Source organism: Culex pipiens, chromosome 1, assembly GCF_016801865.2.
Source record: "Culex pipiens pallens isolate TS chromosome 1, TS_CPP_V2, whole genome shotgun sequence".
In the NCBI taxonomy this organism is placed as follows: Eukaryota; Metazoa; Arthropoda; class Insecta; order Diptera; family Culicidae; genus Culex; species Culex pipiens.
This window is the reverse complement of record NC_068937.1, coordinates 95395020-95412479: the sequence shown is the minus strand read 5'-3', so window position 1 is coordinate 95412479 and position 17460 is coordinate 95395020. Positions and strand designations below refer to the sequence as shown.

The window sequence follows — 17460 nt, the reverse complement described above, 5'->3', positions numbered from 1 at the left end:
GAAGGTCAGCCACAAATCAAGTGGGTACAATACACTCATTTTCACAAAACTGGCTCAGCCAAGTTGCCAAGGCACATACCTGGATTATTTATTTTAACTAATCGATACTAGTTCAATGGCTTCAAGTATTGGCTTTCAGTCTGTTGTTTTATACAAACAAATTCCTGAGTTGACTACCTGGTAGCTAATCGAGGTGCTAACAATTTTGAACGACATTGATAACATCACCGAGCAAGGCTCTCTGACCATGGGAGAGGCCAAAAAGCACGCGCGCGCGTATCTAAACCAACAACACTTTGCTAATTGGCAGTGTATCGAACTTGACTTAGGTCTAATCCATCTGACGCCAGAATGGTTTAGTTCCGGAAGCGTTAAAAGTTAAATATTGTTGAAGAGCAAAAATAAACAAAATCGGAGCGACTGATTCAAACACAACATGATAAAAATCACAGTTTCTGTTTGAAATACGGGTACATTTTACAATTTATTATAGATTTATTTTGTATCAACTATGAATTATCATCATAACCGGTGTTTTTCGTAGAACAAACTTCAGATTAAAAAATTCGGAAAGTGTGATATTTGGCTCTATAAATAAAGAGCTCTTGCCAGACATCGGGGTGAATCGAAATATTTTGTCGGGTGAGCCAGAGCATTTTTTAACCGATTTTATAAAAAAAATATATCCGAAAATTCACTGAAATACGATTGATTCATGTAATATTCATTAAATTTCTTATGAATATTCCTTGTAAGAGTCTATATTACATATTTCACCTGAGTCTGACCTCAAATTAAAAGTTTTCGATGCAAAATTAACCAGATTGCTAGCAGGGTTGGAAAAACCAAGAAGACCGAATAAAAATGTTTTTTTTTTGTACAATTTTCCATGAAACAATTCTAATTTAGAGTATATTATTGAAAACGGAAACGACGTAACACCTTATAAAAATTTTCATTAAAAAGCTGAAATTTTCAAAGCAATCAGTTATTACCCACTGAGAATTTTGGCTCGAGCCTCGAGTCGATCTGGCTCGAGATCGAGCCTGAATCGAGTCGAAGCTCGAGCCAAAATTCTCAGTGGGTATTATTATTGTTTAAAGGGAAAGATAATTACTATGATTTTAATCCTTTCCAGATTTTTACTACACGGAAAAGAGTTCTATCCAAAATTTAACAATTCAAATTAGCTGGCTTCAAATTGGTGAAACAGTGATTTTTTTGGTTGAATCAGCTAAAATTACAGCTAAATTTACCAACCTGATTGGTGAAATAGCTAACCCTGATTGCTGATTTGCTTTCCAAAACTGACAGCCCAAATCAAAATGACAGGAGAGGGTTTACCAAAAATAATGGTGTTTCAGCACAATTTTGCGTAATTTTACCGAAAAATTAGCTGGAACCGGCAGCATGGATTTTTTGACAGGTCATCAGCTCGAGACCAAAACAAAGCATCGTCTTGTATCGTGTTCGATCCTGTTTGAGCCGCTCAGTTCGCGTAGTTTTTTGATGGTTATGTGTGCTGTTTGAGTGCAAGTGCAAGTGCAAAAGGTGATAGAATGTGTTGTGTGAGTGAATAAATCAAAAGCCTGGAAGGTTTTCTGCGGATCGACACCTGAAGGTAAGTTTCAGTAGATAAGGTGAGAAGTTTTTTGTGTTGAGGGAAAGTGGTTAGAAGTTGAGCCTCTCGTTATTGTTTGCATGATGCGTAGGTAAAAACATGTACTTAACATAAAGTGGGAGCATCCCTAAACCACGTGAACACTTTGGCAGGGGAAAGGGGAGGCTGGCGATTGTCCACAGTATACTTTTTTGTATGGACATCTGTCCACCTGGAGGGGCGGCGGGTACAGAATGTCTAGACATAGATTGGCCAATGTTTGACAGCTCCGAACAAATAGGGTACCTAATGCCTTTTAAGCACATCCATAAATATTGTTAAATATTAATAGAAATGAAGTTAAATTAAGTTCAATTAAGTGAATTAAGTGCAATTAAGTGAAATTAAGTTTAATCAATTTAAGTTTAGTTAAAATAAGTTACATTTGGTAAAATTTAAATAAAAATGTAGAATTCAGTTAAAATCAGTTAAATTGATAAAATTTAGTTAAAATTAGTTAAATTTAGTTGAAATTAGTAAAATTTCGTTAAAATTGCTAAATTTAGTTTAAATTAGTAAAATAAAGTAAAATTTAGATAAGTTTGAATAAATTTTGTTGAATAAGATGAATTAAAAAAATAGTTAAATTAAGCAAAATTTAGTTAAATTCAGATACATTCAGTTGAAATTAGTTATTTTTTGAGAGATTTAGTTGAATTTGCCCAAATTTGGTTAAATTAAGTTGTGTTAAGTTAAATTTAGTAAAATTTAAAAAAAATAAGCAAAATTAAGTAAAATTAAGCAAAATGAAGCAAAATTAAGCAAAATTAAGTAAAATTAAGCAAAATTAAATAAAATTAAGCATAATTAAGTAAAACTATGTAAAATTAAGTAAAATAAAGTAAATTTATGTAAAATTCAGTAAAATAAAGTTAAATTAAGTAAAATTGAGTTGAAATTATGTTAAATTCAGTTAATATATGTCAAATTAATTTCAATCAAGTTTAATTAAGTAAAATTAAATTAAATCAGTTAAATTGAGCTTAATTTAGTTGAAAATGGTTATATTTAGAAAAATGTAGCTGAATTTAGGTAAATGTAGCTGAATTTAGGTAAATGTAGTAGAATATAGGTAAATGTAAGTACATTTATTCAAATGTTATTACATTTGGTAGAATTTAGTTAAATTTAATGTTATTTGGTATAATTCAGTTAAATTGAGTTTAATTAAGTTAAGTTAACTTTAATTAAATTAAAATAAGTTTAATTAAGTTGAATTAGGTTAAACTAAGTTAAATTCAATTAAATTAAGTTAACTTTAATTAAGCTAAAATAAGTTTGATTAAGATAAATTAAATCAAGTTAAATTTAGTTTCATTAAGTAATATTAAGCTAAATTGAGTTAAATTGAGTTAAATTAAGTTAAATTTAGTAAAATTGAGTTAAATTATGTTGAATTAAGTTAAATTTAGTTACATTAAGCTAAATTAAGTTAAATTGAGTTAAATAAAGTTAAATAAAGTTAAATAAAGTTAAATAAAGTTAAATAAAGTTAAATAAAGTTAAATAAAGTTAAATAAAGTTAAATAAAGTTAAATAAAGTTAAATAAAGTTAAATAAAGTTAAATAAAGTTAAATAAAGTTAAATAAAGTTAAATAAAGTCAAATAAAGTTAAATAAAGTTAAATTAAGTTAAATAAAGTTGAATCAAGTTAAATTAAGTTAAGTTAAGTTTAATTAAGTTAAATTAAGTTAAATTAAGTTAAATTATGTTAAATTAAGTTAAATTAAGTTAAATTAAGTTAAATTAAGTTAAATTAAGTTAAATTAAGTTAAATTAAGTTAAATTAAGTTAAATTAAGTTAAATTAAGTTAAGTTAAGTTAAATTAAGTTAAATTATGTTAAAGTATGTTAAATTAAGTTAAATTTAGTTAAATTAAGTTAAATTAAGTTGGATAAAGTAAAGTTATTTTGTTTAAGTGAAAGTAATTTGATGTTATATTTAAACTTTGTTAAATGCAAAACATAGTTTAAATTTAACATGAATTTACTATAATTTAACCAAAATAACTTTTTGTAAGTTTTTTTTTGTATTTTTGTATTTTTGTATTTTTGTATTTTTGTATTTTTATATTTTTGTATTTTTGTATTTTTGTATTTTTGTATTTTTGTATTTTTGTATTTTTGTATTTTTGTATTTTTGTATTTTTGTATTTTTGTATTTTTGTATTTTTGTATTTTTGTATTTTTGTATTTTTGTATTTTTGTATTTTTGTATTTTTGTATTTTTGTATTTTTGTATTTTTGTATTTTTGTATTTTTGTATTTTTGTATTTTTGTATTTTTGTATTTTTGTATTTTTGTATTTTTGTATTTTTGTATTTTTATATTTTTGTATTTTTGTATTTTTGTATTTTTGTATTTTTGTATTTTTGTATTTTTGTATTTTTGTATTTTTGTATTTTTGTATTTTTGTATTTTTGTATTTTTGTATTTTTGTATTTTTGTATTTTTGTATTTTGTATTTTTGTATTTTTGTATTTTTGTATTTTTGTATTTTTGTATTTTTGTATTTTTGTATTTTTGTATTTTTGTATTTTTGTATTTTTGTATTTTTGTATTTTTGTATTTTTGTATTTTTGTATTTTTGTATTTTTGTATTTTTGTATTTTTGTATTTTTGTATTTTTGTATTTTTGTATTTTTGTATTTTTGTATTTTTGTATTTTTGTATTTTTGTATTTTTGTATTTTTGTATTTTTGTATTTTTGTATTTTTGTATTTTTGTATTTTTGTATTTTTGTATTTTTGTATTTTTGTATTTTTGTATTTTTGTATTTTTGTATTTTTGTATTTTTGTATTTTTGTATTTTTGTATTTTTGTATTTTTGTATTTTTGTATTTTTGTATTTTTGTATTTTTGTATTTTTGTATTTTTGTATTTTTGTATTTTTGTATTTTTGTATTTTTGTATTTTTGTATTTTTGTATTTTTGTATTTTTGTATTTTTGTATTTTTGTATTTTTGTATTTTTGTATTTTTGTATTTTTGTATTTTTGTATTTTTGTATTTTTGTATTTTTGTATTTTTGTATTTTTGTATTTTTGTATTTTTGTATTTTTGTATTTTTGTATTTTTGTATTTTTGTATTTTTGTATTTTTGTATTTTTGTATTTTTGTATTTTTGTATTTTTGTATTTTTGAATTTTTGAATTTTTGTATTTTTTATTTTTGTATTTTTGTATTTTTGTATTTTTGTATTTTTGTATTTTTGTATTTTTGTATTTTTGTATTTTTGTATTTTTGTATTTTTGTATTTTTGTATTTTTGTATTTTTGTATTTTTGTATTTTTGTATTTTTGTATTTTTGTATTTTGTATTTTGTATTTTTGTATTTTTGTATTTTTGTATTTTTGTATTTTTGTATTTTTGTATTTTTGTATTTTTGTATTTTTGTATTTTTGTATTTTTGTATTTTTGTATTTTTGTATTTTTGTATTTTTGTATTTTTGTATTTTTGTATTTTTGTATTTTTGTATTTTGTATTTTGTATTTTTGTATTTTTGTATTTTTGTATTTTTGTATTTTTGTATTTTTGTATTTTTGTATTTTTGTATTTTTGTATTTTTGTATTTTTGTATTTTTGTATTTTTGTATTTTTGTATTTTTGTATTTTTGTATTTTTGTATTTTTGTATTTTTGTATTTTTGTATTTTTGTATTTTTGTATTTTTGTATTTTTGTATTACAGTATTTCATTTTTTTTTTATTTGTCAATAGAATATCGCAACAAAGCCGTACAATTAGAATGATCAACTATAACATAGTTTAAAAGCCTGGAAACTATTGAAACATCCAAAAAACTTGCTGGTCTACCAAAAAACGTACCAAGAATAGCGGAAAATCATGCTACACCAGCAAAAGTATTTTTGAAAATAAAAAACAACTTTACAGGCAGCAAGGGATTTTTAAAAATGATTTCGAAATTACCAGTTAAAACAGTCGGAAAATTAGCTGGACTTTACGAAAAACGAAAAAAACGAAACTATTGGCACTACGCCCCCCGGGGCATGGCCTTCCTCTAACGTGGGATTTCTGCTCCAGCGCCTCTGACGAGACAGGAGAAACCGGGACCGACGTTTTTACTTCACCATCCGATAGAAGCTCAGTGGATAAGGCGGGAATCGAACCCGCGTCTCATAGCATCATCGGGATCGGCAGCCGAAGCCGCTACCCCTGCGCCACGAGACCCACGTACGAAAAACGAAGCAAGAACAAAAAAGAAACGAGCTAAATCAGCCAAAAGGCTGGGTGAATAATGCGTGCTTTGCAGGCAGCAACGGAGGCTTTTGAAAGAAAACTTGTAGAAATAGTGGAAAAATTAGCTATTCCAACCAAAACACCTACCAAGAATAGTGGCAAAGTTAGCTAAACTAGCTAAAGAGATGTGTGAAAATACCTGGCTTCGCAGCCATCAATGGAAAATTTTGAGAATGATTCCAAAAAAACTAGTTGAAACAGCCTAAAAACTCGCTGGGCTAACTATAAAACTTCCAAGAATACCATAAATCTAGCTAAAATAGCTAACAGACCTTCTCAAAACATACAGCTTTTGAGACTGACAGCATTTTTCCAGCTTGTAAATTAGTAAAATTTACAAAAAATTTAGCTAGATTTATCATTTTTAGGACCTGGATCCAGCTGTCAAATCCAGGACTTTTTTTTAGGATTTCCAGTTAAAAAAAATCGTGGTTGAAAAAACAACCAATTTTTTTAGGGTTTTTAACCGAAATTTAGTAAGATTCACGATAAACCTTCTTTCCGTGTAAGACACATTTTTCAGGGATGTGTAGCTCGAAACCGTGAAACAAAAAAAGAAATTTGGTGTCAAAGGGACTATTTTGTTAAACTGGACACCCTATTTTTCCATTCCCTGTTAATAGGTTTGCATGTATTCTTCACTACACATTAGGGTGCCCAGAATATGGGACTTTTTCCCAAAACCTCGCTCCACAAGCTGAATATTGTTCCTTGGGCTATTTTTTTGGGACTCTGGACTAAATATGAGCAAAATCGGTCAACATTTACACATTGATACTCGAAGGTGAAGTTTGTATGGAAAAAATCGAAAAAAGGATGGAAACCCCAATTTTCTTACGGTTTGGTCTGCACGATGCGCTTCTTCCATCCAAAATTCCCAAAAGTGAGATTCTTATTGAAAATTTAGTGCTCTACAACTTTGTAGAACATACCAAAGTTGTAAAACTTGATCCTGAAAAGTTATTAGCGATTTAAAAAAGTCATTTTTGTATGAAACACATTTTTTTACCAACTTTAGGCTCGGGTATCAATGGGTTAATCTCAATCAATTTCAATCCACTTTTGGCAAAATCGATATTTTTGCTCCAGGTTGTAGAAGATGTTCCGACGCATCTTCTGAAACTTAAATTTCACCAAAATATTTTTGAATTTTGGCTATTGATGCGAAAAACCAAACGGTTAATATCCTATTCCCCTTTGAAATTGCCGTGGTGAAGATTTGGTGACAAACACAAAAGCAGTTCACGAGTAATTATAATTTTACGAAAATGGTTTTTTTAAGGTTGATTTTTACCATTTTGTTTTATTTAAGGTGATTTTTACCATTTTTGATTATTGTAACCCCTAAAACTCTATCATGTTCTTTCAGAAGTATTTTTATCGGAAATTTTAACATATTATTCGTGTTTGTTGTTGCTCGTGAACTGCTTGAATGCCTTGAATGTGGTGTGGTGTTTATTCGGTTTATTCTAAAATAAAGGAGCAAACCAGATACTGTCATATATTATGATTTTGTTGTTTTCGAAATTTGCTGAAAATTCCACTTCTAAACACAGATTCACACTCATTAAAGTCAAAATTTTCAAAATAGTCGGGTGATTGAACTTACTACAACAGGCGTCAAGGGGGTTGTGGTGTCCGTAGTTCGTCGTGTGTCTTATTATGGCGAGAAGCTGGTAGTTCCGAAGTACTCTTGAAGGAGCTCGGATGTGGACTTCCTCGGGTATATATATACCTTTTGGTAAGTGCAGATGTCAAACACAAATAGTCGTTGAAGGAGAATTCTTCTGTGTTGGAGTGTTGGCAAGCCGACCAAAGCGCACAGATTCGTGTAGGATGCCAGTGTAACAGGGTCGTTCCAGGGCAACACTCGAGCAGCAAACCTCACGAACCGACGCTGGATGCTCTTCTGTTGATGGACGGCGTAATGCTTGGCGTAATGCGGCGCCCACACCGGTACGGCGTACTCCAACGCAATGCGAACCAACGGGAAATACAGCGTTTTAAGGACCCTTACGTCGGTGAAACCAGCAGCATTTCCTCGAAGGAAACCGAGCATAGCGTACGATTAGGCCACGGAGATGGAGACGTGCTGGTTGAATTCCATCTAGCAGTCAATCGTGACGCCCAAGACAACGATGGAGTGAACGCGTTCGATAGTGGATCGGCCCATGTTGAACTCTGCAAGATTTGGACTCCGAATCCTGTGGAACGAGATCAGCTTGCACTTTTTCTCGTTCACTTCCAATCCGTTCTGAACGCACCAGCGAAGCAGCACGTTGATGTCTTCCTGAAGAGCACGGACATCGTCAGAATAGCCAATTCGCTGGAAAATTTTAAGTTCTTTAGATAACTTGTGAAGAATACATATAATCTACGTCTTTATTTTGGCTGTTCAACTTTTTTTTGCGATTTCGTGGAATTGGGGTGGAATGGCCCATTTTGTTTTTAAAACCAAATTTGAGAATTGAAAACACGATTTGTTAGTTAGTATAATATATTAAGCTTTATTGTTTTCGTTACCATTTTCCACCTCGTTTAAAAATGCCTAAATAATAATTTATCGAACCAGCATCGATTTTTCGATAAAAAAAAAACTTTCCATGCATGATAACAAACTCCACAGCCCGAATTCATCCCTCAAAATCATAGCTAAAATAATACATTTACAATTAGTGCACGTGTCCTCCCCTCTCTAGGACGACCACATGTAAAAGTACGTCTCCTGCCAGTGCGGAATGTACGACAAAATCAAATTACTAACGGTTCCCACCAGTGGCACATTGTTCCCGATCGCCGTCAGCAGCCCGGCGATCTTCTGCTTGCTGTACCGATCGTAGAACGGCGACCGCATCAGGTACAGCAGCATCGATACGCACCGCCGGGACAGTTCCTGCTTCTGGTCACGGGACAAATCTTCTCGCTTCTTGTAGTACAACCTCAAACTGGCGACGTCGATGGCCAACGCCACCAGGTACGACTTCCAGCTGTCCATGCCGTACCGCCGGACGCACTCCAGGTGTACTATCGGCTTCAGGATGTACATCAACTCGGCGGATCGGATGAACCGACCCTCGTACTGGGCCGGGTAGACCGCCGTAACTTCGTGCCGCAGTGGTTTCCACGAGCGGGCTACGACCGGAGGAGCTCCGTCCACCTTGCGCATTACCCGTCCGGAGCGCTTCAGCAGAACGGTCTGGTTGTGGTCATGGAATGTACCGGCAGCGGCGGCAGCCGTCTCAGCGCCGTTTGCCTCTGGCAAGGACTCGGCCAGGTTGCGGCGGTCCAGCGCCGGAATGGGAGGGTTCTTGACGATTTTGTTGCCCCGACAGCAGAGCGTTAGGATGAGGCGGCCGATGCATCTGGAATGGGATGAGGTTCGGATTGTTCAGTTGCTTAATCATATGAATTTTGAACAATAAATATTTGAAGAATATTGACTACACCTCAACAAATGATGCAATATTTTCGATTTTTTTTTTTTGGTTTGTATTCTATTTTTGCTATAGACTGAGTATTCTGACTATCAGTCGATACAGACTAGGAACTAGGAGTCACAGCAATCCCTTGCTTCCCAGCTGACTGCTTGCTTATCGTGGGTGTGGGGATATCTCCATAATCTGCTAAGCCACTGATGCCATTTTGGTTCTTCGTGTTTCAGGTGTTCACCGAAGCGCTTCTTTCTATTTTTATCTACACCCATTTTGGCACGCGACATGAAACCTTTCTGCCGGGTTCCGTAAAACTTGTTGCAACTTCAAACTTCTTATACCACTAGATTCGTCAAATTGCCCGACGTTCTTCGTCGATCCAGTTAGTATAAAAAAAAATCCCCAAACTTACTTGATCGTCTGCACCACTACGATGAAGAACCACCTTCCCCGAGCTCCCCACACCTTCTTGGCCGAAAGCTCGATAAACACCTCGCAGTACTCGAGCGTCGTCAGAGCCGTCTTGATGTATTTGGCCAGCTGAGAGGAATCGGTCCCGGCAACCGCCGCCACGGCCCCCAGATTGGCCCGTTCGATGATCCGATCGTTAAAGAACACCAACAGATTGGACAGCGAATACACCAGCTCCGACACGGCGGAAGATTTGTTGATTTTACCGGCGATAAAGTAGGACAGCCACTTCACAGTCATCTCCACGTCGCCCAGGGCGGACGGATTGCCGGACACCCATTTGACGTACTTTTCGTACAAATTGCGCAGTTCGAGCGTGGCCATCGCTGGGCCAGTACCTGGGACAAGTGGTTCTGCGAAGCCGTCTGGAAGATTGCAGTACCGATGTTAACTTGCAACGAAAAAAAAGATGAATATTTTGACTACCTCGAAGAAGCCTGTCCTGAAGTCGCACTGATGATGTAGTTCAAGGCAGAGAGCAAAGGTGAAAATGGGGTAATGTTATGTATTTACATGCGGGGACGATCTTTTCGTCGTGAATGACAGAGGTAACTAACGGTATACGACGCTGGAGAACGTAAAGTTGTTCTTGAATGAAGCGATTCTGTCAGTCGTACGGTTGTGGTGCGGTTTCCTATCCCCTGCCTGGTGAACGCATAGCGGGAACACGTGTTAATTTGAGGCACTTTTCGTATCTTTTCAACTTTAGATACAGTATTAATAGATCTCCTTCTCTATTATACCAAATTTTGTGTATGTGTGTATGTAATTTCTAGCAAAATTATTGCTGCCTGATAGTCAAAAATACCGTTTTGCCATTCTTACTAAAGAAAGGTATAATTTTACTTTAAGGCTGGACGTCATTTCCATCTTCGTAATTATGTCGATTCAGCATGAATTTTAATCGGAAAAATCGTCAAAAATCACATTGCATCGATTTTCGACGCTCTATCGATTCACCTTGACAGAACTCGTCTATCTCCAATCCTCGAATTTTGAGAAAATAAATTCCGTGGAGGTCGAGTGATGTTCGTATGTGGTAAAATTTTGCAAAATTTTGTGTCGCGTCATTCTCAGCTCCCATATATCCGATTTCGATTCTTCTGAATGCAGAAGAAAGCTAGTGTGCTGAACCTGGGCGAGTTGCCGCGCAAATTTCGAAATATCCATCTGTTTTCGGATGCGGCCAGATTTTTCAACAAAATACACAGTTTTCAAATGAAAATATGGTAATTTTTTTTCATTTGCATATCTTTTATTTCTCTCAAAAATTGCATTTTTTGAGCTCTACAACCTCCCAAATTTTCATCCAGATTCATAATATGGTTCTGGAGTTAGAGCCGTTTGATTAACCTACCATAAGAAAAAAAATCCATAAAAAAGGTAAAAGCCCACCTGGTGACTTTCGCCAGCATTTTTCATTTCTGATTTTATTCGAAATTTCTTCCGACATTCATAGTACAGACCATGAGTGAGCATCTGAAACAAATTCGGCATCTATCGGCAATCCCGATCAATTTTTAGAACGATTAACTTTTTGCCTTTCTTACTAAAGAAAGGTATAGGTTTTACTTTAAGGCTGGACGTCATTTCCATCTTCGTAATTATGTCGATTCAGCATGAATTTTAATCGGAAAAATCGTCAAAAAATCACACTGCATCGATTTTCGACGCTTCGTCGCCTAGTAGTCAAGTTGAGCTTCAAACACTAACGCGAGAATGCTGGCGCATATATTTTGTGGCTCGACTTATACTCGTTTTGTAGTAGCTTGTCTACCGATGTTTCCTACAACATGTAAGACATCGTAGCTTTTCATTTTCTTTTGCCCTGTCCGTTTTTGCATAACTGTCCAATGTTTATGCAAAAACTTTTTTGACATAGGACATTCATCCGGCTACAATCAATTTGTTTCCCGTGCGCTCATAAAATCGCCTAAATGTAGACTTCATTTTCGTAATTTTATTTAACAGGGTTCATTGGATTCCAATAGGAGCTTTCCAAGCTTTCATCGTTTATATCGTTTTCAAAGTTTTCAATGCTGGCGACGCCAATGGCTTTCTACCTGAGGTTCTCGCGATTGAGTGTGTAGTGGTGCGGTAGTTAAAAATAGCTATCTCTGACTCTGTCACTTTCGTAGAAGCTGAATGGCTAGCTTCCCTGCACCGTCCGGCACACGCGGTTCACTTGTACCTCGGTTTTGCTTGGCTTGGTGCGCTGGAACGATGAATCAAAATATTGCGCGTATTCCAGTAAAAGACACGCGGCATACCAGCCTCGAAACGACGCTCCGCACTTTCGGCAAATGCGCGCTGTCAAATCACATACTGCGCGTTTTGTTTTTGTTGATCTTCTTCTTCGAATTGCATGGCATTGTTGCCGGGTATGTATTTTATTGCACCAAAAGTGCAAAAAATCGCTGGCAACAGTGTCTGCGGCACATTCTGAAATGCCGCGCGGCATGTACCTTTGAAAGAAACGGACAATACCAACACACAAAAGGGCTCGTACCGAAGCTAAAAAATGAAAACCGCGGTGTGCGTTGTAACTGGCGTATGGGAAGCTTGCTATGATCGCGTTTGTCATAAACGCTTGTTTGATTACAAACTTACAAACATATTGTACGATTAAAAATATTCTTTTGGTGAAAATTGTGTTTTTTATTTCTTTTGGAAATCATATCATTTATAATACATTGCTTTCATCATAAGACTTTCTTTTGTGCTGACATTATAAATAAACAAAGTCGATGTTATGAATTGAAAAAAGTTCTACCATTGTTATATTCTTTAGTAAGAAAGGCTCTTTCTCACCCCAGGTGGGATTAAATCGGGTTTTTTAGACAACTGTCCCATAAGAAATCTATAACTTAGTAGTTTATGCAACAAGTTGCAAAAAGAGGATTTTTTCAGCACGAGTCGTAGATTTATCCAACGAGGTTCACCGAGTTGGATAAATACGAAGAGTGCTGAAAAAATCAAGTTTTGCAAACGAGTTCCATACAACATTTTTTGCAATTCCGAAAAACACCCATTGAGTGAAATTTTAAGTCAAATTTTCATGTATTTTGTCAATAAATCGTTTAAATCAAAAAAATGTTGAAAAGTGTTACTTTTCGAAACAAGTGCTGAAAAGTTCAACTTTTCAGCACCCATTTCAGTGCTGAAAAGTAGAACTTTTCAGCATTTATTTTGAAAAGTGTTGCTATTCGATTCTGTTATTTTTGGTACAGAAAAGAAGGCTATTTCGTCGTTCAAGAATGACAGGAAAAGTAAGTAGTTTCACGACGGAATTGCAAAAGAGTAGTTTATGCAACAAGTTGCAAAAAGAGGATTTTTTCAGCACGAGTCGTAGATTTATCCAACGAGGTTCACCGAGTTGGATAAATACGACGAGTGCTGAAAAAATCAAGTTTTGCAACGAGTTCCATACAACATTTTTTGCAATTTCGAAAAACACCCATTGAGTGAAATTTTAAGTCGAATTTTCATGTATTTTGTCAATAAATCGTTTAAATCAAAAAAATGTTGAAAAGTGTTACTTTTCGAAACAAGTGCTGAAAAGTTCAACTTTTCAGCACCCATTTCAGTGCTGAAAAGTAGAACTTTTCAGCATTTATTTTGAAAAGTGTTGCTATTCGATTCTGTTATTTTTGGTACAGAAAAGTAGGCTATTTCGTCGTTCAAGAATGACAGGAAAAGTAAGTAGTTTCACGACGGAATTGCAAAAAAGTACTTTTCAATGCGCAAATATATTTAAAACCAAAAATCATGAAAAAGTTAAATGCAAACTCAAATTTATAATTTCAAAAACTAGATCAAGTAAAAAGTTTATTTTGCGGAGATGGGTTAGTGTGGGAATGATTTTCACACATATCTTGCATATATAAAATGCTTTAAAATCATAAGCTTTTACTATTTTTTTCTGTTTAGTTGAAATGCTGAAATTTGGTCACGTTTTTTTCAATTTTCAATTCATTTTTTATTTCATTAATAATCAATAAACAGTTTGTTATTCTAATGGGCTTAAATAGAGTTTTGGAGTTCCTTTCAGCTATGAATTCAAAAATTTACATTTAGTAGTACTTAGAACTAGCAAAAGGGATTCATCTAAAGTACGATAAATTTCAATAAAAACCTACTACAATGGTTATAGAAACGGGGATAGAAAGAGGATAACTTAAAGTAGAGTTCTAGTTTTTTCAATGAAGAAATAAAACGAGTAATCTAAGAAGGACGGGAAAATTTTCAGACTGTGTCTATAGTTTTTGTTAAAGCCTTCTAGCATATTGTAAAAGTACGGCCAATTGATTTAGAAGGCATTGCCAGCAAAAGATTGAAATTTTCCATAGATTAGAAGACCGGAAAAATTGAAACATCATATCAACTGGGAAAACTAAGCATTTGGAAAATTAGTTAAACCTCATAACTATAGCTCCCCGAGCAGCAGGTGTAAATAAAACAGGAATATCAAATTTTGGTATTACTTGGCAGATAACAGGGACCAAAATGTGCCATTGGTTGCCCAGTAATAGATGGTACAATACCATGAAATCATACCAAAATATTGTATGTGGAAGACCACAACTATACCAAAACATGTTATTCCAAGGGTAAATGATACCACAAAATAAAAACATCTCAAAACCAAGTTGCGGTATTCTGGATTTTGGAACATTGCTTGAATACCGTCATCTGGGGCGAATCGGGACTACAGTCTGAATAGGGACAGCAGTGTTTATGGCATTTAATGATTTTAAATTTGGAAATGGATGTACACATTTTGTTGGTCCGAGTCTGTTCTATCTGAAACCAACCAGAAAAATCAAAATATTGTGCTCTTACATGGTTTAAACTGCTGTTCCAATTCGCCCCATGTGTCCCGATTCACCCCAGATGATGCAATACCAAAACCTGGTATTGCCATGTTTTTTTGTATTTCCACGCCCTTGGATTTTGCTATTCCTGTGGTCTTCCACATACATGATTTTGGTATGATTTCATTGTGTTTTACCATCTAATACTACCCGAGCAGACGGAAATAACCTGAGAATAACATTTTTTGATATTTGAAAATACTAGGCTAATAACATTTTATGTTATTTATAACAAGATTTGTTATTCGTCGTTATGATTTTTTTGTTATTGGATTGTTATTGTAATAACAGACTAATATCATTTTTATATTTGTTATTATTTTTTTGTTATTTTAACAACTAATCCGATCATCTCAATATCAGTTAAAGGTTTTCTTCCATAACAAAAAATGTTATTCCAAAGTTGTTTTGGCTTTCAACCAATATCAGTCCAATAACAAATTTTGTTATGATAACATAAACTGTTATTAATCCCTTATGCAAAAATGGATTTTTCAAGAAAAATCCATAACACATAACACTTTTTGTCCATACAAAACGATATATGAAAATTCAAAAATCTGTTTTTTAAAGAAATTTTTTGATCGATTTGTTGTCTTCGGCAAAGTTGTAGGTAGATAAGGACTACACTGAAAAAAATGATGGGTGTCATCCATTAGGTATTAAATTTAAGACTATAGCTTCAAATTTAATTGTTCACAATTCGAATTGATATTATGCATTCATAAACAAACCTGGCGTGACGTCACAGTCTCGAAACCCACCCTCCCCCCATCGTCATATTAACATCTACGGTAACCCCCCCCCCCCACCCTAAGAGCGTACGTACTTTATGGATGACGCCATAAAAAGTAAAAAAAAATTGGTTATTTTTAATTTCACGTTTTCAAGTTTAGCATTTTTAGGTAACTGTTTTGAAAATAGTCGCAGTTATTAATTTTTTTAAACTAGTGCCCATGTTTGCCCACTCTTGAAAAAAATATTTTTGAAAAGCTGAGAAAATTCTCTATATTTTGCATTTTTGAACTTTGTTGATACGACCCTTAGTTGCTGAGATATTGCCATGCAAAGATTTAAAAACAGGAAAATTGTTTTTTTCTAAGTCTCACCCAAACAACCCACCATTTTCTAATGTCGATATCTCAGCAACTAATGGTCCGATTTTCAATGTTAAAATATGAAACATTCGTGGAATTTCCCGATCTTTACGAAAACAATATTTTATTTTATTTTAATCAAGACTAACATTTCAAAACGACGTAATATTGAATGTTTGGCCCTGTTCCACAATTTCAAGTCATTTTCTTAGGGGGTATTTCGATAAAATAAAAATCAAGTTTGAAATTTTTGGTGTTCAATGAAAGCATTTGCTTTGAGACATAATTTTAGCGCAAAATTAATGACCTAAAAAACTGTAATACCAATATAATACAAAAATGTGGTATCCGATCATTGACAAATTTTACAATTTTGCAATTTAAAAGCAATACCTTGAATTGGTATGATACCACATTTTGCTCTTGCATAATCCTAAAGACTAATTATAAACGGTTCAGAAATACCGAAATTTGGTATTGATACCAGAGAATTATAACAACCAAAAAGGTGTTATATTGAATGTTCAGACAAGTGGCCCAGAGTCAAACAAAAAAGCCTCAAAAGTTTCTCAGCTACGACGTTCTAACATGATTTTAGCAGAGTTCTCACAGAAATATTCTTACAGCATTCTAGCCGAAATGATCCACCATTCTAGCAGGATTTGACAGAACCAGCTCTGCTAGAATATTCCGAGACTGGGTATTAGCAATAATAAACATTTATGTAATGAAAATCGCAATAATGTTACTTAAATTAATGTTATTAGAACAACCATAATTTAATTTACTTGACTTAATTTTACTGTAATAAATGTATTAGATTTCTTTCAAATTATTGGCAAAATTCGCGAGCCACGGGAATTTCCAGGAAATAGCAAAATTCAACTCCCTATTCCCGGGAAATTGAAAATCTCGAGAATCTTCACCCTTTACATATTTTGATTGAATTTGTGAAAAGAAAATTTTAAAAGAGCTATTGATTTTGATTTTGTGTCGGATTCCGAAGATATTTCAAAACCTTCCCGCGGGCCACATAGAAAAATATTTGATGTAAAAAAAGGCACAAAAATTTCAGAAAAAAAGCGAGATATATAAATATGAAGTTAAGTTTTCCGAAAAAAAAACATGAAATACTTGAACACGAAACAGTTATAAAATAGTTCAGCTTCAAAACAATGATTTGATTCTAGACTGAAATTGCTCTGACCACTCAATTAACTCATTGTTGTTGAGAAAATTATGGTTTTCAGATTGAATCCATCGCTACCCGATCATTCTGGCAGCTCTGTGTCCTCACGTTTGCCACATGGCCGGTGGCTGGCGAGAGCAAGAGAAACTGCGCGAGAGGAAAATGGAAAGTGAGAGAAAGGAAAACATGACACGAAAGAGAGAGAGCGACGCCAGTCGTCGGCATGACATGACACGGAAGGAAAACCCAAAGAGAACGAGAGTGAGAGCGCGCTCAGGAGAGAAAATCCCATTCATTGAAACCGCGCGCGACAACACACGTGCACGGGGAAAATCCTCTCTCGTTCTTTTCGCTCTGCGTGTGTGTGCCTTTTTTATTGGTGTGGTCAAGCAGGCCGGTATTTACCTTTGAGAGGTAATAGTTTAGAGCAGGTAGGGTCGTGTATGCTGTAGGTAGGTATAACATTAGAAAAATAATGT

At 33.6% G+C, this 17460-nt stretch overlaps 2 protein-coding genes across 3 annotated transcripts; one reads left to right on the top strand and one right to left on the bottom strand.

Moving 5' to 3' along the window:
* Positions 1–7458: 7458 nt before the first annotated feature.
* LOC120425996 (uncharacterized) lies at positions 7459–8306 on the top strand. Its single transcript, XM_039590655.2, has 2 exons — positions 7459–7660; positions 7782–8306. The coding sequence occupies exons 1-2, from the start codon at positions 7627–7629 to the stop codon at positions 8270–8272; spliced, it is 525 nt and encodes a 174-aa protein (XP_039446589.1). The 5' UTR covers positions 7459–7626; the 3' UTR covers positions 8273–8306.
* Positions 8307–8466: 160 nt separating this feature from the next.
* Positions 8467–10406, bottom strand: LOC120425994 (peroxisomal membrane protein PEX16). Of its 2 annotated transcripts, XM_039590653.2 has the most exons (3): positions 10248–10406; positions 9763–10186; positions 8468–9281 (listed from the first exon to the last, which is right to left on the bottom strand). In XM_039590653.2, the coding sequence occupies exons 2-3, from the start codon at positions 10143–10145 to the stop codon at positions 8615–8617; spliced, it is 1050 nt and encodes a 349-aa protein (XP_039446587.1). In that variant the 5' UTR covers positions 10146–10186; positions 10248–10406; the 3' UTR covers positions 8468–8614. The 2 variants fall into 2 exon arrangements, with proteins under 2 accessions (XP_052562813.1, XP_039446587.1); XM_052706853.1 differs by lacking the exon at positions 10248–10406 and having other exon boundaries at positions 8467–9281; positions 9763–10204.
* Positions 10407–17460: the final 7054 nt, after the last annotated feature.

What these genes read in the sequence shown, in the direction of transcription:
- LOC120425996 (XM_039590655.2), top strand. Translation starts at nt 7,627, where the DNA reads ATGTGGACTTCCTCGGGTATATATATACCTTTTG. An exon ending in GGGTATATATATACCTTTTG is followed by an intron (nt 7,661 to 7,781) that starts GTAAGTGCAGAT and finishes GGGTCGTTCCAG; the next exon opens with GGCAACACTCGAGCAGCAAA.
- LOC120425994 (XM_039590653.2), bottom strand. Translation starts at nt 10,145, where the DNA reads ATGGCCACGCTCGAACTGCGCAATTTGTACGAAAAGTACGTCAAATGG. An exon ending in GTAGTGGTGCAGACGATCAA is followed by an intron (nt 9,282 to 9,762) that starts GTAAGTTTGGGG and finishes ATCCCATTCCAG; the next exon opens with ATGCATCGGCCGCCTCATCC.